The sequence below is a fragment of the Crocodylus siamensis genome, chromosome 14, assembly GCF_052110815.1.
Source record: "Crocodylus siamensis isolate JL-2025a chromosome 14, ASM5211081v1, whole genome shotgun sequence".
Classification (NCBI taxonomy): Eukaryota; Metazoa; Chordata; order Crocodylia; family Crocodylidae; genus Crocodylus; species Crocodylus siamensis.
The window spans coordinates 27020141-27043499 of NC_143408.1; the positions used below are offsets into that span (position 1 = coordinate 27020141).

The 23359-nt window shown below is 44.3% G+C and overlaps 1 protein-coding gene across 5 annotated transcripts in view; it reads right to left on the reverse strand.

Moving 5' to 3' along the window:
- CADM1 (cell adhesion molecule 1) overlaps positions 1 to 23359 on the reverse strand; it is a 264050-nt gene that overhangs the window by 30335 nt on the left and 210356 nt on the right. For 4 of the 5 annotated variants that reach the window (XM_090028087.1, XM_090028086.1, XM_090028085.1 and 1 more), the window contains exons 6-8: positions 14481 to 14580; positions 11262 to 11434; positions 6658 to 6732 (exon numbers count right to left, since the gene is read on the reverse strand). In XM_090028087.1, coding sequence (XP_089884213.1) covers positions 6658 to 6732; positions 11262 to 11434; positions 14481 to 14580 — 348 coding nt within the window. Of the gene's footprint in view, positions 1 to 659; positions 842 to 6657; positions 6733 to 11261; positions 11435 to 14480; positions 14581 to 23359 lie in introns of those variants that run through there. The other variant, XM_090028089.1, reaches the window with a different exon arrangement.

The window sequence follows — 23359 nt, forward strand, 5'->3', positions numbered from 1 at the left end:
CTGTCATCTGCCCCCACTGAGACCAGCCCAGCTCCGTCCTCTGTGCAGCCCCCCGGCAGGGAGGTGAAGGCTGCTGTTCAATCCCCCTCGATCTTCTTTTCTCCAGACTAAATCAGCCCGGTTCCCTCAGCCTCTCCTCACCCGTCCTGTCCCCCAGCCCACAACCATTTTCATTGCCCTCCGCTGGACTCTCTCCAATGTGTCCACATCCTTTCTGTAGTGGGGGCCCACAGCTGGACACAGGACTCCAGATGTGGCCTTCCCAGTGCTGAATAGAGGGGAAGAATCACTGCCCTCGATCTGCCGGCAACGCTCCTACCAATGCAGCCCAGGATGCCGGTAGCCTTCTTCACAACAAGGGCACACTGCTGGCTCCTGTTCAGATAATCTATTCATACATTTTTATCAGTTTATCAAGAATGCTTTCCATTGGTCTGTTAACATGCTCCTTCAGTGTTGGCGAAGTACGCACCAGAGTGCTTATTCCCAACGCCCAAGTAAATATAAGCAGTAGAAGTGTTGGGAGTTTTGTTCTTTTTAGTGCTCAGTTCTGACTATCTATGGTATGACCAAAAAGGATGTTTTTAAAAAAACATAAATGTCACAGAGTTTCTTCTTGCTAAAAGGTTATTTATTTATCTATTCATTTATAAAAAAGGGGCTATGCAATGATTTTAAAGACAAGCAATATGATGGTAGAGAGCCTGCCAGCTCAGGATGTGCTGAATTGCTACAGAGCCTTGAAACTCCCCCAAGACTGTGCCTGGTTGTCTGCAGAAGTTACACTGGAACATCCATGCAATATAAGCCCAGACACATGAGCCTGGAAATCTAGGAATACCTGAAAGCACATGAAGTGCATCCATGTTTCCATTAACACTGTCCCACAGTACAAACAAGTTGCAAAAGCAGAGAAAGCAATAAATGCATGCAACCGCATGCACAAAGAATTACATTTACTACATGAAGCATTTTACTATGTAGTAGACTAATTTACTTTGCGGTAGAGTGTCATTGTCTACAGGTGCAAGCACTTACTGCACAGTAAAGTGGTCTACTTCGCAGTAAAGTTACGACCTGCATATGCAAATAATAAACTTACTGCACAGTAAAGCCAAAAAGCATGAACTGCATGTGTAGATGCGTCCACTGAGAAGTAGGAAGAAAGTTAACTAGTAACCTAAAACAGCTTGTGTTTATATATGGAAAGAAAGAGAGAGAGAGAGAGAGAGGGAGTGTGTGTGCATATACACACACACACACACACACACACACACATAAATGCACTTTTTATTTTATCTATTTATCTATCAATAAACCCATAAATAAATAAAAGAAAAAGTGCATATTTTTCCATTTAACCTCCATAATATGCTGCTTCAAAAATTGATAAGAGATTATTAGTAGTAGTAAGCACATGAATCTCCCAGGAAATAACAGCTATCCAAGACCAGTATTTCAAGTGAAGACTCCAGGGGCAATTCAAATTATTCAGTTTGCTCTGCCATATCCTATTGTACATCTTAATGAACAAAGCCACAAAAGGACAATTTGAAATGATAGAAAAGGGTTTGTCAGTGGTAACATCTGAAACACCAAAGGATGGTCAGAATATCAATGCAGACAAGGGGACATACTGAAAAGATCAAACTGTCATGTGATAAACCATTATAAGCACCGACTCAGAGGCAAAGCAGAAGAGACAAACTAAAAAGCTTTAAAGGCCATGGTGTTTTGGAAACTTTGTCACTGGCCAAATAAGAACTTTTGTGGGATTTACTCAAGGGAGACTGTCCACAGAGCCGGTCTGAGTACTCAACTAGACTGTTTGGTTCAGTCTACGAGAGCCACCTGCACAGTCACACTGGGAGAACAGCAGAGGGGAGGAAGACTCTGGCTCAGGAAGGGGATCAACCATCCAGTGAAGGCACACAGCCATGACATGCCTCGGGGTGTCAAGGCCAGCACCGGTCATCGCTTGGGATAACTCTCTTTAGTGCACCAGGGAGGGGTTTTGTATGCAGCAGGGAATATATCTTACCACAAGACTCTGGAGCTGGGTATCACAGGAGTGCATTAAGATCTGCCTATCCTCCTATTTTTCCCACCTACTACTGTAGCTCACAGTTGATAGATCATGCCAACCACCATAAGAAGGTGAGCTCTTGGGGGTAAGAACAGTATCACAGCGTCATTAATGCTTGTGGAGTGTTGCCTGGGTAGAAATACTTGATACAAGTAGTAGAAAGGACATGTGTCTGGAGACTAAGCTGATGAATTTGCTGAGCGTGCATAAGTGCAAATGCCCCGCTTCCGAGCCAGTCCTACTGGCCTTTCTTTACACTAGGGAAAAACAAACCCAGGACAAGTCCCAGTTCAGGTACTGAAGACGAACCAGACTCTCAACTCGAGGAGCCATCTCAACAAATGCAGAGTATATGCAGAGAGCATTAGCTCTGCAACTGCAATCTTTTTCATTCATCTGCTCACTTTCCAAAGACAGATGCAATCTTTCCAGGACCATCCCTAGATTTCACAAGATACTACAGGAGTATATACATAGTTTGCGCAGGGAATGGGAGGGGAGGGAAGACCAACCTGAGTTAAAATCTGCCCCACCTGAGGACATTTATTTCCATGTGTTTCGGTGGGAACCAAGCGTGAGACTAGGGAGCAGAACTTGAAAATACTTTTACCAGCCAACAAAGTGGCTACCAGTATTCTCACTGCGCGCGAACACTTTGGAAAGGATTAAATTAAGTTTTCTATTGCCTCCCAACATTGTTAAAACATATTTCTGCACTGCCACTCTCTATAATTCTTCCAGCTGATGCTTGGAAAACATTCTGCTGCTACAAAATACTTCGGTTAGAAAAAAGGGGAATAAAATTCCTGCAGTTTTGTACGAGAGCTTAATCAGCAGTGTTAGGCTGTTGAATGTTTTATATCGAACCATGCCTGTGATGGGCTAAACAACTCAAGGGTAGGAGTGGAATTAATTTTGCCATCCATTTGTTAGATTTGACTATCAAGTTAAATTTAGTAGACTGTCTGATCTCTGTAGAAACTGAGACTGAAAACGTTCAGTTCCATAACCTTTAATCTGTTCGGAGAGAGGAGAAAACGTTAAATTCTACGAGCGCAGCCTTCAGGATAAGATAAATACATATAGAGCGGTTCACTAAGACACAGTAACTCTGCAGGATCACATCCATCAAAGAGAGGGATTTGACAAAGTTGATCTAGTAGCAATTTCAGTTTAACAACGCCTCGATGCTAGCTCATTCATTAGCGCAGAGGCATTTTGTGCGGAGAAAGGATACAACTCTTGGGATCAGGAGGTTAAGGTGCGACTGTAAGGCCGCCTCAAATCTTAAGCCATGAGGCCAACAGCAGAACTAGACAGAGCAGACAGCAAGTCTGCAGTAAAGCAGGGAGCTTGGTATGGAAGGCCTGATCCTGCCCTTGCTAGCATCAATGGAAAAGCTCCAAGGGATTTTAATCAGAAGCCTAGGATCAGAGCACAGGTTTTAATGTAGACTGGCCCCATTCATACGGACTACTGGACTAGCCTAGGTGCAGAGGGGTACAGACAAAACCTACACCCTGCTTAAAACTCTGGTCTAAAGGCCTTGCTGACAAGACCACTAAACCATGACAAACGATTAATAGTCAGGACATCAATTCTTAATTCATGGACTATAAATACATACAGACATCGCTTGGCTAATAAGCAATGCACACGAGCGCATAGGTGTATATTTGTACATACGCAACAAGCAACTAAAAAAGACCGTCAGTTCATCTCTGAGGAAGATGGGTGTTAAGCCAGTGGATGGATTGGTGTAAGATCCTTGATGCTGCGGGAGGAAGAGACTTAAAGTGAGGTTTGGTGCGGAAAAGGTGCTGAATAAAAATATTCCCTTGCTTGCCCAATAAAACCTGCTGTCTTCCCACTCCAAGTGGTAACTGCTTCTGTTAGTGAAAAATTACCTGATTTTACTACCTTTCTGTTCTGCTGTGCCCACCTGAACGGGTATGGCAATGGGGAAGAGAGCTGGCTCTCACCTTTGAACTGAGTAAATTCCAACCAGCAAGATGAATCCTCCTCCGCATTTTCATAGTTCGTAGGGTCGGAAGGGACCTTCTTTTATGGTCACTTTTCAGAGCAGTCATGGCACACCCGCCTGCGATTCGGCAGCCTCAGTCTTCCAGTCAGGACATTTGGTGTGCTTTGAAAAAAAAGACTACCAAGGAAGAATAGCTGGAAAATCCATATGAGAAGATATCACCTTCTTGAAGAGAAGGGTGATCATTTCCTCAAGGGCTGAATAAATACGTGGAACAACGTTACCAGGCTCAATAAAAGCCATGGGGGAGGAAGCTTTACTGTCAGCAATGTATGTAGCCGAGCGTGTGAACACCAGGAGCATCATGATACCCAGAACTAGCTCGCCATGCCAGTGCAGTCATGTCCAGGTGCCTGGTGAGACAGCTGTGGTTTAGACACGTTCGTGTCATGTGAACTGCGCAGGAAGGTCCTGGAAACTTAGCACTGACTAGAGCAACTTGACTTGAAGAGCTGCAGCTGACAGCAATGGTACGAGGGATGAGAGAAAAGATTAAAGGGGAAAGGCAGTATGGAGCCGCAGCAGAGGCCCTTGTGAACTATGACTTGAATCAAAAGCTGAGATGACCGAGTTGGACCACAGAGGTAAAGAGGAAGGGCTCTACACGCCCGCTCCAGCCGGGAGCAAGCCAATGGGCCGAGCACCACATAAGCGAGTCTGCGCAGATACGAACCCCGATGTGTAAGAGCATGTTTAATCACAAGTACGTAGGACCAGTTTGCAGATCAAAGCACAGAGGGTGCATGGGGACGAAGGGAAAGTTAGCAAAAGCAACACAGAAGCTGCTTAAGACGCCCTCTTATAGTCGTGGATGGTACCAGTGATTGGAGCTGCTGGGCTTGAAACGATAATCTTGCGGTAGCAGAGTGTGAAAAGACAGCTTTGCATTGCTCTTTTTTTGGCTGGAAATGCTAATAGCAATGCCCAGATTACATATTGGTGGCACTTCAGTTCCAGGGAAGAGAGATGAACAGTACCAGCTTTTGACCTAACCTGGAATATAACAGAGCCGGACCAGGGTAAACTTTCCTTTGCAACCTTTTCAAATTCTTTAAAGAATTAACTAAATACTCGATAAAAGAGGAGGAAAAAAAGCATAGTTCATATTTCATTCAGTTTGAGACGCATTTCATATCGCCTTCCCCACAAAAGGGTCTTTAAGGAGACTTGCGAACATCGGGGTCAGAGATTAAAAGCTGTCATAAAATAAAAACAGATTCAGAGATTAAGCAAAGAACTTGAATAAATGACCAAATCCCAAAGTTGGGGAAAGGTTAATCACGGAGTCTCCCAAAGAGCATTTCTAAGGCTGGTGGGGCTCAAGATATTTATTAAAAACCTGGAAGGAGGAAGACAGTGAATGGCAAAATCTGGACAACACGATGGAAAGATGAAAGAAAGACAGCTGCACACAGATATGTGATAAGGCACGTTGGCAGGAAGATTTTAAATTGTTTGCTCACATCTTTGGGAGGTGATTTACTTGTCAAAACTCAGAGAAGAAAAAAAGTCAGGACAGTTAGAATCAGCAACGTGAAGGCACAGCAATCATCAAAAGTGAATAAAATGTAATGCTGTTTTTATGAAGGAATGGAGTATAACACAATAAATATTATGCCATTGAATAATCGAGGGAACACTCGCATCTTCAGTAGCAGGGGCACTTTGTCACTTTTAACCAAAAAAACCCACGAAAACCAACAAAACCAAAACATCAAAAGAAGGTAGCTGAAATAGAAAAGTCCAGGAAATGGCAATGAGTGGAGGAATTGCTGATGAGCAGGGACCCCGGAAAGGCCATCCTAGTGAATGACTGGAAAGATTAGGTCTTGTTACAAAGGAGAGGAGCAAGAGGCAACAGGATGGACGAATGGAAAATGATGAGTGGTGTGTTATGGTCAGTTGGGCGTTCTTATTTACCGTTCCCCAGAACACAGGAAATAAAGAGATCAAAAATTAAAAAAAACCATTTTTTTTTGCTGTTAAAAAGGGGATAAATATGTATTTGTAATTAAATGCATATTTGACTGGTGGTATTCCTTTTTACAGGACAATGAGTAGATAGCTTATTACAATTCAGAAACGGATTAAGCATCTACAAATAAGACTATCAACTGTAATCAGACGAGTTGGATCAAGTTAAGGACCAGACTTCATATTTCCAAATGCTGAGACTGACGGGGCGAGGAAGAAATTTAAGACCCACTCCCCATACTAAGTGTGCTTTAATGGTGTTTGATACACCTTCATTTGAACACTAGCCACCAGTGCTGGAGTTCATGGCCTATTTGATTTTTTCCCTTGACATGGCAATTTCCATGTTTCAAGAACGTCAACATGAAGCACTGTGCAGCTTCCAGGTTACAAGACACACGCACAAGAGAATGCATGCCAAGGGGAAAAAAGTGTGTTTTTTGGGTGGTTGGTTAATTGGTTTGTTATTTTTCCCCAGGCTTCAAGCTGTGTTTATATACATAAAAGACAATGCACATTCAGGACATTTCCAATGGTTATGAAGGTACTGTACCTGCGATAGTGGTAGGGATGGTGGTGGTGGTGGTGGTGGTGGTTGTTGTGGGAGGAGGGAGAGTTGTAGGGGGATCTGGATAAAAAAAAATAAGAAGGAAAATAAAAAGAAAAAGCAAATTAAGAAAAACAAGCAGAACACAACCATGAACCATAATGATCAGAGAGAGAAACACAGACACTGAGAAGCAGCACGGCAGTTGGAGGTCTTTCCTCCCCTAAAACCAGGCGGTAATATCGCAGCTGGTTGAAAAGACAGAGGCCTTCAGCAGCTGAAAACCAGCGTAGTCCCATTGATGTCAATGAATCTACAGGCTGACTTGCACCCGCTGAGGCATCAGGCCCAGAATCTCTCTCTCTCTTTTTATCATCTGTAAGTGTTACAAAATAAAACCAGCATAAATTAGTCAATGGGAGATAGAGAGATGGAATGGGAGAGCCATAAGAAAAACAAACTGCAAACTTTCCGTGACAAGAACAGTTTACTACATACGAAGAAAGGCACGATGGGGCTTTGTTGTTGTTCTACATTTATATGTGGAAATTCAGCTGGGGAAGCATGTGCACGAGCGGGGCTCCCGCTGTACTTAACAACGAACATCAGCAGCAGATAAGTGCATTTTACTCCCTTCTCCCAGAACTGTTAACGTCATTATTCTTCCTCCATCGATACATGTCAGCAGGATGTTAAAAACTACTTTTAAGCGAATAATAAATACAAAGAAATGAGAATGTCGCTACAAACATCAAGTGCAAGGCATGCAAGATTTTGCTGAATTTATTTTAAAAGTGAGTCAATATCTTTGTGACTTATAAATGTTTTAGTATGCTTGCTTTTGTTAATAGTGCATCCTTAATGAGAAAAAAATAGAAAGCTGGAGAGCTTTCCTCTCTTTATAACCGACAGCTATTTATAGAAGGCACTTGACCTGCTGGAGCCAAACAAACAGTACCCACTCTATACAGTATCAAATATTTACAGTGTATAGAGGTCCACCTCCTTATAAAAAAAAGTGGGATGGGGGTGATGTGAAAAGATGTAAAAGAAAAAATATATATGTGTGTGCGTGTGCGTATATATATCTCAATGCCCAAATGATCAAACTGAATGTGTTAAGTAGTCAGCAAGACTTTGAACTAAGAAATCATTCTGCAATAATAGAGCATGAAACGGTTCGTAGGCCTTTGATTTTAAATTTTATCTAAAGCATGTCAACTTTTCATCACTGACACATCTGCTACTCTTTTATCTCCAAGTGAGCTCTCAGATTCTCTGATTAATACATCTGAACTTTAATTATATGCTGCACCTTTATTGTGTTCAGTACAACTTCCTGAAAGTTAAGAAACATTACCTTGGAGTTCGCTTCATTGTGAAGTCAGCTGAAAGAAAATGATCATTTATGAAGAATGTCTTTAAACATTTTGTTCTTCTCCTGCAGCAGAAATATCTGAGTCCATATCTTTGTTAGAGGGTTTTTTTTATTATTATTATTAATCTCCTAACTAGGGCTAGGCTGATAGGCTGCTGCATCAATGTCTGGTTACTGGTGGTCAAAACAGATGCAACAAAAGCACTGGAAACCTCGCCATGCAGATGGATGCTGATGCACTGAACTTGTGGCACTGGCTCCACTAGGGAAAGCTGCTATCCGACAGATTCAGCCCTACCGATGAGGAGAGACGCCTATCTATTCTCTTGTGTTAATCAGGCTGAAGATTTCTAGGATATGGTCCTGGTCACTCTCAGTGGCAGCAGCAGTGAGATATTGATTCTTAAATAAAAATGGATATTTCCAGTTTGCATTATCTCATATGTAAGTAGGCAACCCTCTACCGAGTGGGCACTGGAGAAAGTCGCATTGGGGCAGATCAGCAGCAATTACCATCCAGAGTCTTACTGTTGGAAAGCTCTTAGACTTAACGCTAGTTAAATACATGTGTATTAACTGATAAGGAAGCTCGTCTCAAGGAGGTGGAGTAGAGCTGGCATGTCAAACCATCGCAGCTCTTCTAGCCACTACACACCACTGCATCACAGAAGTAGTAAGGGACTTGTTAAGACACAGACTGATTTGACAGGCTAATTGCTTTATTGGTCCCCGTTTTAAAGTGAACTTGACGTTGATGGACAGCACTGTGCTGACAGCCCTGGAGAACAGGTCCTCCTCATCAACAGAGCAGGTAGAGGGGCAAGCAGTAGGGTAAATTTTCCTCCATACAGAAGGCTTTCCCACTAACCTTGCAGAGACCATTACTAGAGGTCAGCTTTATTGTTTGCTTTAGTTTTTTTTCTACTGAGAAAAGGGGCTGAATGTGTTGACAGGTCATGGGACGAATGCCTTCTACTAGGACCTGGGCAGAGACATTCCCTTCAGGGCACAAATCGATACTCATAATATTCCTTGACACTGCCTTGTGCTGGATCTGCACAGAGGTGCTACAGAAGATAGCCGCGAGCCCTCCAACTTGTGAGGCCAGCGGCTCTGAACTCCTTCTCTGTATGGGCATAGTGCTATTCAGCTGTCCCTAATTTTTGCTAAACTTGACAAGATGGGTTTTACAGCCGCTGGTTGACAGTGGATCACTGGCAGACCAGACATGTCCCTATGCGCCTCTGTCATATACACAGGTTCACAGGTTAAAAACCCCTTGAAAAACAGGATTTCGTTTAAAAGTAAATTTAAATCACAGTCATTTGGGGGGCATTTAGTAGCCAATGAGGTGCAGCACTGGGGACCGAAGTTCTCCTCCAAACAGCATGCTATCGCCCATTCTGCTTCGCATGAGCCACCGCAAGCTCTAAGAGCTCCACTCCTCCAACCACGCGGGGTTCAGAAGGGAGTTCGGTCTCTGGGGCTCCACGAATCACCTGCCTCTGCCGAAATGGCTGGAAATTCCTACTGGAGCCGTTCAGGATATTAGTTTCCCCAGATATCTCCTCTAGGAACCGAAGCAAGACCAATTCTTTTGGTGTCAGCAAGGTTTTGTTTAAAATTCTCATTTAGGGGAAAAAATGGAGTATCTACAGCCATGCAAAGAGCAGGGAAATAATTTTATTGCTGTTTTGTTGTAGTAGCAGTTTTCAGAGTTTTAGTCTCTTATGAACTCCTTGGTTATTAAGTTTAGGATTAATAGCATCTGGAAAGCACACGCTCAGTGTTAAACGTGCTGATGAGGTAGGTGTGCCATGTCGTCTTTTGCTGTGGAAGGTTTAGAGCTGCAAGGTCATTAGTCTCTTCTTTAAATAAGCACCAGTAGGAATGCCTCTTTACCCTACTAGGCAGACAGGATAATAATTCCTTTGAAGCATGGATTTCTCTCTCTGAAAATTAATTTTTGCCTCAAAAAGTTGAAGCCATTTTGTGCTATCAGCCTAGGAAAAATATAAGGAACATCTGGCGTTCATGTTCAGCTGAATGCTAAACCTCTGGGATTTAAGTTCATCTTTAGGTAAGTGTTTCCAAAAGGCTTAAACGCTGTGCACAGAAGGTGGCATCTGTGTATGCAAGGCAGAAGATAGGTATGCAAGCAGCTAGATCTGTGCAGGCACAAGGGCTTTGGAGGTGTACAGCTCCAGGTGGACATTATGTGGACTGAACTGCAAGCCAGAGTAAGTCGCTGTCGTTTAAAAACGAAAACCCCAGCCTACACTGCATTGGTCACACGAATGACACTCCTATAATAACTGCAAGAACTCAAGGGCTTTAGAAGCCTTTGGCTTGACAGCCACTCGCTATCCCACTGAGCTCCCCAAAGAACATGCTCGCTTCACCTGCATTGACTGGGGTGGCGGCATTTATACATCCTAGGGAAAAAAACAAACAACCCCATGCATCAGAAGTCTCTCTAATGGACTAGTTTTACACACGTAGCCCAAGGGAATTGTTCATAATTAGACCAGGGGATCACTCTTCAAATGTCTACTGAATCTTCATTATATGCAAGACCTTCAATACAAGAGCACAACAAGGCTTAAACTGATGGCAAAATAATGCAGAGGAACTGAAGAATTAAAGTAGGTACTTAATAGCACTCTAAAAAGATGCTGAGAGATGTTTTAGTATCTGTTGGCAGCAATAGATAGGTTTAAGACATCTCATTCCTCCAGTTTATTTACTGGTTTGTAATTGTCTGGATATGGCCACTGATTCTTCAGTAATTTAACTTGCTAAAAGCAGATTGGAAAAACAAACCTGTGCCACTGCTGAAGAGCCTGCAAAGTGGGTTGTATGAGCTGGGGACACGTTTTACAACATTCGGGACGGTCAGGATGGACAATTCAAGAGTCCCCCCCTTTGGCCCCCTGTACTGACCCACTCCGAACACCGCATCGGACAGGACGTCCATGGCAAGCCCACCACGACAGCTCCAGAGCAAGCCACTTACTGGACTTAGGAGTGAGGGGTTTCTGCAGCTGAGGTTAGCGCAGGGGAAAGGAAGAAATGGTTGCCCAGCCCCCATAACATAATGAGAGGATGTGTTGGATGCTATCAGAAGTTCCTGCATCAAGCAAAATGTTTACTTTTTCAAAAGCTTTTAGAGAGTGGTATGTAGCAATTATGTGCAAATGAGTCTAGTAGAAAGATGGTTTTTCTCACGTACCGTATACAAACAGCATGTAATCCTCATATGATTTCCCCACCACGTTTGAAGCCTCACAGCGGTATGTACCATTATCTGTTTTGTTTAGGTTACTAATGAGAAGGTTTGTACCAGACAGTACAACGTGTTGAGGCATCTCATCATCTACTCTTAACCATCTCATGTCCGTAGGCCTAGGGAGGAAGGGGAGAAACAGTTGTATTACTAATTCTTACAGACAAGCCGGTCTTCTCAGCATTTCACGCACATGCAAACATTACGTGACAGGCAGAAGACCTAATCAAGAGACACGAGAAAGAAATAAGACAAGGTTCTTCTTCTGCTTAGTCCTGATCCACACGCCGCTGGAGTTAATCTACAATTGGACAATATACTCAGGGTGTCACTTTTTTGTTGTAGCTTTGAAACAGTTCCACACAAGCAGGGAAAAGCTCATTAATAGATAAGGATGTAATTAAGCAGGCGGGAACCCAAACCCAACTTGAAGCTTACGCTAGAGGCTGTCCTGATAGGCAGAGCAGCTCTGAGCTATTGGACACCACTTGCTCAGGCAGGTGAACCACATTAAGGGAACTGCTAAATTTCAGCAAGTTCGAAACTCCAAAAAAGGGCAGAGGGAATTAGTCCTTCTCCCTTTGGCGGCCCATGGTCACATCCCGCTGCTAATGGCACTCAAGTGAACGTCAGGTTTGCATAGCTCAGGGAACAGCATTAGTCGGGTACTACAGAGCCAGAGGAGGGAACTGTCGTTTCTCTAAGTCTCAAAATGGCAATAAGGTTTGCTGACAGACTTTCCTTCACCTTTTTTTTTTTTTGGTTTGTTTGTTTTTTGAGAGAGAGGCCCAAATCAAAATCTGGAATTGAGAAAACGTTCTGCAGCACACCACGTAAAAAATACATGATGCCTCTTAGACAACTACAGAACGCTACTGTCATGGAAACTTTAAGAAAGTATTCCCACACAACCCCCTTGCAAATAATCCACCCCTCAGAGAGCACCAGAATATTGTCTAAAAATACTCTGAACAGAAATGGGGCTGTAAACACTTCTGATGCAAAAGGGGAGGGATGAGGCACACGGGCCTCATCCAGGGCCAGTGATATAGCGCGCTGCCTGACCACCAGACGGTCCAAGTGCAGGATTTTAAAAACCTTTAAACATGAACATCTTTAAAATGGCATCTAAAAGCAAATCTGCATTCCCCTATTTTAAAAGCCATCAATTTTGCTGCCACTACCTACTAAAATGACTTCAGAAAACCAGAATATTTAACTGCAAGTTCCCAATGCCTTTTTAGCTGCATGCAGTATCTTGAAATAAATATACAAGCAGTCTAGAAGGATTGAGATCTGCAGAGTAACAAGTTTCTGCCTACAGCCATGCCAACATGACTAGAGAAAGAGCATGAGTGTAGATATAAACACTAATGAGATAAGTAAGAATATATGCAGCTACTGCCCCCCTGTTCGACAGCATCCTTGTTTCCCTCTAGAAATAAAACAGAGAGGCATGCAACTTACTCAAATATGGGCTTTTAATGAAAGCAGGGAGGCCTGGAGCTTTTTTTTTTTTGTAGTTGGTTTTGCCTTTAGGGAGAGAGATGAGTCTTGTAGCCTATGCTGCAACTGCCCTTTAACCTCACCAAACAAAAGCAAGCCCAACTCACAAAACCCCCAAAAATGAACCACCCCCTCAAGCAAGCAAAAAATGGAGTTGAAGGAAAGTCTGGGATTTCTTTGGCTAAACCATAAGCGAAGTCTTGGAGAAAGGTAAGGATTTGAATGCAACTTTTGCTTGAACACATCCCCGTCAGGCAGCCACATCCTTACTCTGTACCCAGGAGGAAATATGGACTAGGCTAGAGGTTGGCCTGATAATAGCACTAGTGGGAATTTTTGGACAAAACCTGGTTTGTCCCCGTCAGCAAATGCCCACTTCAAAGCTTACTTTCATCCTGAGGCAAAACAAAACATTAGCAGAATCTTGAAGGTTTTCGACAAGCAGAAGTTTTGCATTTCTGACCAGTCCTGACTTCCACTCCTACCTAACCCTACCATGTGTCTAGACTTCCTTGGGCTGCCTGCTCCAGTATCCCATCCGGGAAAAGGGCGCGCTGCTTCCTGCCTACCTCACTTCACTTCTGGAAGACTCAGCGGTTCCCAGCACTTGGAAATCCTGGGATGCAGAGCGGAGCAAGAGTGTCCGTCCCTAAGACAGCTGAGCTCTGGGTATAAGATTTGTGGTGTGGCAGGATATTAGATGTGAATTTACAATGCAAAATGGCAGCAAAAAGGCCATCACAGTACTCAGCTGCCTATACTTCCTGGCATTGCGCAAAAGCGTAAAACCCTCCAACTAGATGGCTCTAAGACCACAGCTGGAAAAGCCGGTTCAGTTCTGGACACGTTACCAAGCTGTAGCCAGGCTGTAGGGAGTGCGGAGGGATGTACTGAACCTGAAGAAAACAAGGAGGTGAGGGGCAGGGCTTATCATAAATGATAGGTTGAGAGGCTAATTAGGGTGGGAGAACAAATATTTGACCAAAACAGAAGAGTCGTTATTGAAAAGAGGCTAGGGTTACAGGACTTAAATTAAAATCAACAGCAAGAAAAATACAGGAGAAAATTTAAACTTTGCTATCTGAATTCATAGTCAGGGTGTCCAGACTGTGGAGTAAGCTCCCTCCAAGGGTGGTGCAGTCGCCTACCCTGGAAATCTTCAATAGGAGACTGGACGGTCACCTCGCTGGGGTCACTTGACACCCGTTGTCTTCTCCTGCCTAGTGCAGGGGGACTGGACCCGATGATCTATAAGGTCCCTTCCAGCCCCTGACAATCTCTGAATTTGTCCTGTTGTATGATATATTAAATTGCATCAAAGGATCCCAAAGGAAAAAAAAATCCCAACCGTGTCTACCCTGCAAACCCCTCCCAAAAATAAAAGCAGGAAGAGTCGTGTGATAAAAGAAGACTATTTTGAACGCTTTTCTACTCAAAGTGATATGTGATACAAGTTCCAGGTCGAGGTGTCATAGTTGGGCTGATCTCCAGATCCGCAAAGCATTTCCCTTTCATCCCTCCATGTTTTTACGGCTTACCTACTTTGTCTGCAGTCTCAGGCAGGCTATTTCTACAGCAAGAAGCTAAGGCATGCATGTGCCCCTTCTTTTGCACCCTGACACGAGCAGGGCTGGAGGACCCGGGGAGACCTGAACTTACTGTGGTTTTCCAAAAACGGAACAGGATAGTTCGAGGGGCTCCCCTTCTCTTGTTAGGCCTTGCACCGGGTAATTCTTTGAAACCCGCACTTCAGGCTTATCTGCGTGACCAAAAAAAAAAAGAAAAAAAAAAGGGATGTTTAATAAATGATCTTGTTAAACAGAATCAGATGCATCGACACCCCTAAGTGCCGCTTCTTCCCTTTCCCCCACCATCCCATTCATCTACTCGGTAAGTAAACCCAGATTTTCTCAAATTAAATGGACTAATAACACCAAAATGTGTAACACACATAGATAAGAGATTCCTACTCCGAGCGCAGCCCCAACGCTTCCTGGGAAATGCATTTTGTAACAGTGAAGTTTATCTCCGAACTCACTCAAGCTAAAGGGAACTCATTTGCCTTCATGCTGAGGTGAAACCAGAGATATTTGTGGTGCTCAGAATTGATACATTTTATCATGTATCATATATTACTGTATGACAATAGTTTGTGCCACTGCATATTAATATATGTTGGGCTCTACTGGAAGCACTTCTGTTAGGGAAGACAGAGAGAAATCAAATGCCGCTGCCTTTGTTTGAACAAGGCAGGGTTTTAGCTAGTCCAAACGAAACTCTTGTAAATCCTAAAACAAACACAGGGGATTAAAGAGTTTATATCGAGGGAGGCAGCTCAGAAATCCTTTAGAAAGGCCCTGTAGGAAAAAGGCTGGAGTCCACAATTAATAAGAAATGCATTGCCTTCAACTACCAAAATACAGATTAAAAACACAATTTCAACTGTAGCTAAAATGTTATCAGCACAAAAAAAAAATCAATCCAAAGCTACAAATGCCATTAAGCCATATATATTTTTTAGAAACTTACTCAACTGGAAGAAATAGGGGAAGGCAGGGGAAAAAAAAAATCAGTATGCATAAAGGTCGAAACACTTTAGATGGTTTTATTTCCTTCGAGAGTCACTACTGCTGAAACTATTGGCTTGTTGCGTTTTATTAACAGTGTTTAACTCATTAACATGCTTCCTATGGAATAATGGAGATAAAAAAAATCCATGACTGGGCTTAACCAATGTAAACCCTCATAATTTTCAGCAATGGAATAAACTACACCAGTAAATCCTCTCCTGGGATAGCTACACCACAAATGCATTTAATAAACGAATCCCAATCACTGATCCCGCTAGCAGCTATGAAACCACAAGGCATGACGCCAGGGTTTAAAAAAAATGGCATCCATATGCTGGTTTACCAGGTCACGATGCACAATTGTAACTTTTTAAAGACACAAAATCACTCTATACTGGAAAATATAAAACTTAACATGCTTGAAAACACCAGCTGACCTTCCCAGCAATATGGTTTAATGCTTGCGAGCTGCAAAAGAAATATCTAAGAGTAACTCTTGCAAGCGTTCCAGATACGACCTGAGAAAAGTCAGCCAATGCTGAACAACCAGGACAGTCGATCCTGTGTGCGGTTTTGGGCCCCCACTGCAGAAAGGATGTGAAGAAGGTGGAGGGTGTCCAGCGGATGGCAGTGAAAATGGCACTGGGGGACATGACTGGTGAGGAGAGGCTGAGGGAAATGGGCTGACTGAATCTGGAGATGAAAAGACCGAGGGGGATTGAATAGCAGCCTTCACCTCCCAGGGGGAGGGGGGTGCAAAGAGGATGGAGCTGGGCTGGTCTCAGTGGGGGCACATGATGAAGGAGCAATGGGCTCAAGCTGCAGCAAGGGACGTTGAGGTTGGCTATTAGGAAGAATTTTCTCACCAGGATGGTGGCGAAGCACTGGGACAGGTTACCCAGAGAGGCGGTGGACTCTCCATCCTTGGAGGTTTTGAAGACCTGGCTAGACAAAGCCTTGGCTGGGATGATGCAGTTGGGGCTGGTGCTGCTTGGAGCAGGGGGCTGGACTACGTGTGACCTCCTGAGGTCCATTTAACCCTCACTGTCTATGATTGTGTGCTAACCAGGAGTATGTTAGGATCTGGCTCATCTCTGCCTCTTAACACTAGAGCCATCCCAGTGTGGATAGGAACAGGCATCTATTCTGAGTTAGATACTCGTTGGTACAGATTCCCCTTACATGGGAAGGGGAAATAAGGTCCAAGTCTGAGAGTGGCAATCTAGCTTTGCAATGCGTTGTGGTACGAACATGCAAAACAGACCGAGGAAAGGCAAAAGCAATACTGGACTATGCAACTCAACATCCTGCGCGCCGCTTTGCAACCCAAGTAGTCCTTCAGAGCCCTAGCAGCTTGGAAAGCTTAGCAATGCTTCGGTGCAGGGGAAAGAGTTAAACTACGTCCAATGCTGCAAGCAAGCCAAGAGTTGCTTCTGTCAGGCTTATATTTTTCCTACCGTGGTCAAGCTAAATCTGTCCCCAGTCAAAAATTGTTTTTTCTTTGCGCTAGCTGCTTATTAGTCTCGTTTTGTGGCAATACAGAGGAACCACAGTCAGATGTCACAACCCCGCTATGCTGGATACACACACATGCGCGTGAGCATGAAGGATGCCTGGCCAACACCCGCTACCAAGCAAGTTGCACACAAAACAAATTGTGCTGCCGTCTGCTTTTTTGCTGCACCACTTTGGTTGTCATTAGATCATTTTTTAGTGTTTCTAACGAGTTGTTTACCATCTGCCAATTATATATGCAAATCAATGGGAACACTGAAGAGATCTGCCATCTCAGGGATGAAGTATATGCTATCGATTGTTTGACTTCAAAATTATGTAAAGCGGGACTCTCCCCCATGTACTCTTCATTAACAAAAACAAAGCCAACTTATTCCTGTTCTACTTTTCTGTTATGCATTGTCCTCCCAGAAATTACGTACTTAGTATAAAACCTTTGCCTGCCTCTCCAAGAGCTGGTGCTCCAGGCTTTATTAACACAACATAAATACACGCCTGGGGAAGGAACCTTTCCGGCAGAAATATCACAGTGGAACGTCCCACTAAGTTGGATTTCCGAAAAACTGATGATTATGGAAGGCCTTTATGAAATTAGAAAGTATTTCAAAGTTAGGATGGGACTGAAAGGCCAACTGGATACTCAGAAGGCCTGACATTTTAATAAGGCTGTAATGCAGCAATTTACTCTTAAAGTGAGTATGCTCCCTCCTTGAGGTAAGGATTTTCTTTCTTTTTCTCCCTAGGGAGAGATATTTTAGGGTGGTCGGTGAGAACTTTGGCTCATGGGTTTGCTCAATGCTCAGCACTGGGGAGACCAAGCTCAACTGGGGGAGCTCCTAGACGTTTTAAGAAGCAGCTTGAGGTTGATTCAATTGTTAGAGAAGCTTTGAACTTCTGCCACAACGATTTATTGGTTATTCAATATTTTATTTAAAATGGCCACATTTCAAGAATCGCTTAATTAACAAGACCTGTGGAACTAGCCCTGGGGCAGTTCCTGCATACCGCAGATAGCACGGTAAGGCACAAGGCCAACAGCAAACAGACTTTTGCTACTCGGTGCCATCTAACCACCCCGAGATCAAAACTGGGAGCCTCTTTATGTCATTATATGATAAGATTTCTACATAAAAACAAAGCAATTCTATGCATCTTGACCACGGTATTACGCCATTGATAGTCAATTAGATCTAGCAATCTGAAGCTACTTCCTAATACACTTATTCCTAGCGGGTGTTTTTTTTTTTTTTTTTTTTTTAAGAACGGTCCACTAATTTAATAAGGCCCCTTTATTAAGCTAAATTAATTCAAAAGCTAAAGCAATATACAAGGTTAAATACCAGCCGTCTAAAGGTCACACAGCAGCAGCAACCAATTTGAAAAACTTATTACAAAACCATTTTGGATTTTATGAGATTTCTTTTAAAAAAAATGCACATTTTGTGCCAGAAAAAGTAGAAAAAAAGCTGCTTTTAAAAGAGGTGAGGCTGAAGCTTGCTCTTTCCCCTTGTTGACCGATTACAGTTTACATGTGCCGGACCCGGCGTGACACTGCATGACCTGAGTCAGGAGGCGAAAAATCACAAGATCCGTCTCCCCCCCCAGCCTCCGAACCTAGGTTTTTAGTTTCATGAGCAACCAAAAAGCTGAGGATTCCTCCAGTGAGATCATCGTGATGAAGCTATAATGCCGTCACTCTCGGGAGCTCTTCCTCACTGGCACTGGGGCGCGCTTGGCTTGGTCTCGGCCTGCGTTCCTGGGCTGCAGGTGCCAATATCCATCTTCAATCTCAAAGCGTACCAAGAGGACCCAAGCATCGGTCGTCACCTCTTGGCTGCACAGGGCACGCTGCCTATCGCTGGAGGTCAATGCCAAGCCTGCAGCATCCAAGGCAATGAGGATGTTCCTGCACGGTCGTGGCTGGCCTGCCTGGCCACATACCCCCATGCAGTCTGTAATGCTTGTGATGCTGACCAGCATGACAGTCGAGCCCTAAGCCTGGCCCCAGTTCTCTGTGCCATTACACAGAACCATGCCGTTTCCTGTCTTGCCAACACCTGTTTTTTTTTTATAAAACTAACCCAAACGCTTCCCCTTTCCAAAGGGCCTACGTCACCTATCACACCACTTCCAGAGCCTCTCTGCCAGAAGATACTTTAAAAAGTTAATATCTATTTGTAGTCTTTAAGGGCAGGAGTGACTGCTACATCATCTAGGCTGACCTCCACTGCATCAGAAGCCAAACAGGTTTCATTTTACTGAGTTCAACGGTCTGTGTTTGATTATCATAGAAAATGAGGGTTGAAGGGACCTCAGGAGAGCACATCTAGTCCAACCCCTGCTCCAAGCAGGACCAGCCCCAGCTACATCATCCCAGCCAAGGCTTTGTCTAGCTGGGTTTTGAAAACCTGCAAGGATGGAGACTGCACCACCTCTCTGGGTAACCTGGTCCGGTGCTTCACCACCCTCCTAGGGAGAGTTTTTCCTAATATCCAACCTCAACTTCCCTTGCTGCAGCTTGAGCCCATTGCTCCTTGTCCTGCCATCTGCCCCCACTGAGATCAGTCCAGCTCCGTCCTCTGCAGCCCCCCTGCAGGGAGGTGAAGGCTGCTATTCAATCCCCCTCGGTCTTCCCTTCCGCAGACTAAATCATCCCAGCTCCCTCAGCCTCTCCTCACCAGTCATGTAGCCCAGCCCCCCCGTCATTTTTGTTGCCCTCCGCTGAACTCCCTCCAATTTGTCCACATCCCTTCCGTCATGGGGAGCCCAAAACTGGACACGGGACTCAAGAAATGGCCTCCCCAGTGCTGAACAGAGGGAAAATCACTGCCTTTGACCTACTGGCAACACACCTACCAATGCAACCCAGTAAGCCAACCAGTGCAGCCCAGCGTATGCATTAGTAGGCCCCTTGCAGAAACAACACTTGCCTTGATTGGAAGGGGTCTTGTGACAAGGACTCTCACCCCTCTCTTAGTCACTGTCAAAAAGCCCTTTTGGTCCCCAGATTTTTTTCCCCTTTGGAGAGAACAAAAAAAGACACTCGGATCCAAGGTTCTCCTCCTGAGCCACTTTCATCCCAAACTGTATCTGTGGACCTTCTGTGGCTTTACTCTGCTTTGAACATCCTTTTAGAAGTACGAGCAGAAGATTTACACAAAGGTCCCAGCACCAACCCAGTAGCTGTTTCCAGAGGTAGACTCATCATCCTGCTCACACCTGTCCATTCAAGCATGCCCTCGCCCCTTTCAGGCACTGGGAACTCAGGCCGAGTTGCTGGTTTCCTCGGACGCCGAGGATCCTTTGCTAGGGAACAGTCCCACCTATTCATTGTTCCAATGTGTTGAAATCTGCACTTGGCTGTATGCAATTAAAACACTTACCTAGACTCAGACCACTCTCTAGGACTTCCCTATCCTGTCCTCACGTACCGTTCTGCCAATCCTTCGGGTTAGCCGCAAATTTTAAATCGGCAGTGATTTCAGGTTCACTTTGACTTGATTCGTGAAGGATATTGAGCAACTTTGGGACAGCACCAAACTGCGTATTCCGGCCCCCACCTCTAGACATGCCCCATTTGTGATGATTCCCCATTGACTAATTAGGGATCTACCAGTTCTTCATTTCTCAATCAAATTAACATATGTTTTACTGATAATGCACATTGCCAACTAATCAATCAAAGTGTCACACAAGACTAAGCCCGATGTCTTGCAGTAGTCTATAAAATCTATATCCTCTCCTTTATCATAACACCTTGTCAATTTAGGGAACAGGACTGGGTTTCTTTATCCCAGCATGTCCCTGCTTGCTCGTGTACGTACGTTCAGGATCCCGCGCAGCTCTCCCCGAGTCTGGAGTTTGTCCTGAAACTTTGGGCTATGAATTCCCCTGCCTACCCTGCTGCTTAGCACAGCCTGTACCAGTTGGCTGTCACTCTCCATCCCTAAATTGGCTACTTTTCAACAGGGCTGTATGCAAAACAAACTATCCCAAGGGCAACTTGATATTCTTGTTCTAATTATCTATTTTGAAACGGCTGCCCTTAATTAATGCTTTACGTTTATATAGCTCCTTTCATCTCAAACGATTCCCACAGCACCTCCCCAGCTGTAGGCCTGCCATTGCTTAGGAATCACACTTGACTATTGAGTTCACCTTAAACCACACGAGCTGCTAGGGGCACCCAACGGGACAGACGCTGCCGGCTCCCCGACAAAGATACATATGCATTTAAAATGCTGTCTCGCAAATGGACTGGGCGCTTATGAAAGGCCCCTCAGCTGCTGCCTGGGGCAGAGCGCTCCTCCATGCACAGAACATGGAGCAGCAAGACAAGTCGCTCGCCCCAGGCACATCCAACCCAGAGAGACCCTCCTGTTTCTGCCAACACGTGCGTTCCTCCAGGCAGGACGGCACAGGCTCTGTGGCTTAATTCCGGGACTCTTTGCAGCCAACAAGGCTGCTACCGGGCACCAAGGAGGATTTATAGTTTTGCCCACAATTAACCACTTAACTACAAGTCTTGTTTGGTGTCGAACCAGGGGAGCGGAGGGTGCGAGAGTGGCTGGCCTCCCCACTTCCCCCCAACGGAAATGCAATCAGCACATTCGTAAGGGGGGAGGGCGGTGCAATAAATCTAATTCTGTGGGCGTATACAGTAATTTCACTGTCCACAAGAGTGATTATGAGCTGCAGCGAGTGAGAAAATTGCATTATGCTCATAAAGTACAGAACACGCTTTTTGGGGCTGCGTCAATCACGGCGGAGTTGAGTCAACGCGCTCCGCTTTCTCCCTGTTCTCCAGGAGTTTCAGTGCAAGTGGTACCGGGTGTACGACCCAGGATGATGCCCCTGCAGGAGACAGGCCCGCTTTAAATACACAACAACAGTGCTGACATGCAATCATTAATTATTCAACAACAGCAGCCTGTGAAATACTGCTGCAGCTCACGAGAGCTTTGCAAAAACTCGGCCCACTTCTGACCTTTGCCACCTGGCAAAAGCAGCCGGCTAATCACCGTTCACGGACGATACAGTCCGTCAGACTGAAGTCAGAGCACAGCCAAAGGTTTTCTTCCCAAATGCTGCCTCCAAAAATGAACCAAATGAACAAACAAGCTGTTTAAATCGCATTGAAATTCATGGTGTGTACGTACACAGAGCAAGAGCAGATATTAATGCTCTTTGATTCCCCTTCAATGCAAAATCTTGCGCTCATTAATGACACCTGCATCTCCAAGCAGATACACAGATACAGCGCAACATGTGTGCTGCTCTCCAAGACAGGGACACATTTCCAGGACAAACCGAAAGGGTTTAACTCTGCTCCAAACTTGTTACACACTGACATTTTCCCAGAGTGACCAGGAAACGCAGACAAAGAGGAATTCTTCTCTAATGGTGCTGAGAGAAAGGGAGTTTGTTGCCTCAACATGTTTGTTTAATACCAGATCTTGTGCCAAACAATTCTTCTGATGATTCAGTTAGGAAGCCCCCTGCCAAAATTGTGCGTTTGCCATGCAATTTTTAAGTTTAAAAATCCTTTTTCTAATTGATCGTCTCAATCCCTAATGAGTGTGGCCCCGCTGGATTTATGCCAGATGGTCTCCTTGGAAAGATATCTTCAGCTCAAGGACTATATCCTGTCCTCCTCTACATTCCCTCATTTTTATTTTCAAATTCAGCCAGCACGTTCTTCCGGGTACTCTCCCCCCTTCTTTTCTGATGTGCAAGAGGTATTACCTGTATGCTCATCTTCCAAGTCTCTGGATTTTGGACTGTTGTTTATAACGCAGGGTAGAATCGTTCTGACTAACAAATAAAATTAATAGGCAAAACGTCCGAAGAAATGTGATTTTCAGCACTTTTGCTCCATGGGAAACATCACAAAAACATCAGAGGCAAAAAACATCTATGTAAGCTAATTATGGGAAACACAACTTTGATTGTTAAAATAATAAAAAAGCCATCAGTTCAGTTGGTATTTAATGTGAAGCTTTGCAGGTGCTTTTCACATCAACATAGGCTGGGATCTGGAGTTCTCTCTTTTCAAATCAGCATACTTTTTAAAAATATAAGAGGTCAGGAAAACTAATGTTTCTCTGCAGGGTACCAAGATCATTTATGTCATCATAGCATAGGGATCTATCCCAGCCCAGAAGTGTGTGTGCTGGCAGTGCTGGTTGTCTAGCTGGTCTTTTTAACTCAGCTTTTCTATTGCTAGGAGCACCCATTAGTACCAATGCAATGGCCCGTGTTGTGAATAAATATCAATAGGAGTTTGCAAAATAGACAGCTCTGTCAAAATGAACGGATCTTGTTTTCCAATGAATGGCTAAACAGGTGACTGACAGTTCGTGATGAGTCCCGCAAAGCCTTTCTGATACGAAGCACATTTTTTTTTTTTAAGAAGCCCTCTCCGAAATAACAAGAAGAGATTTTTAAGCATGT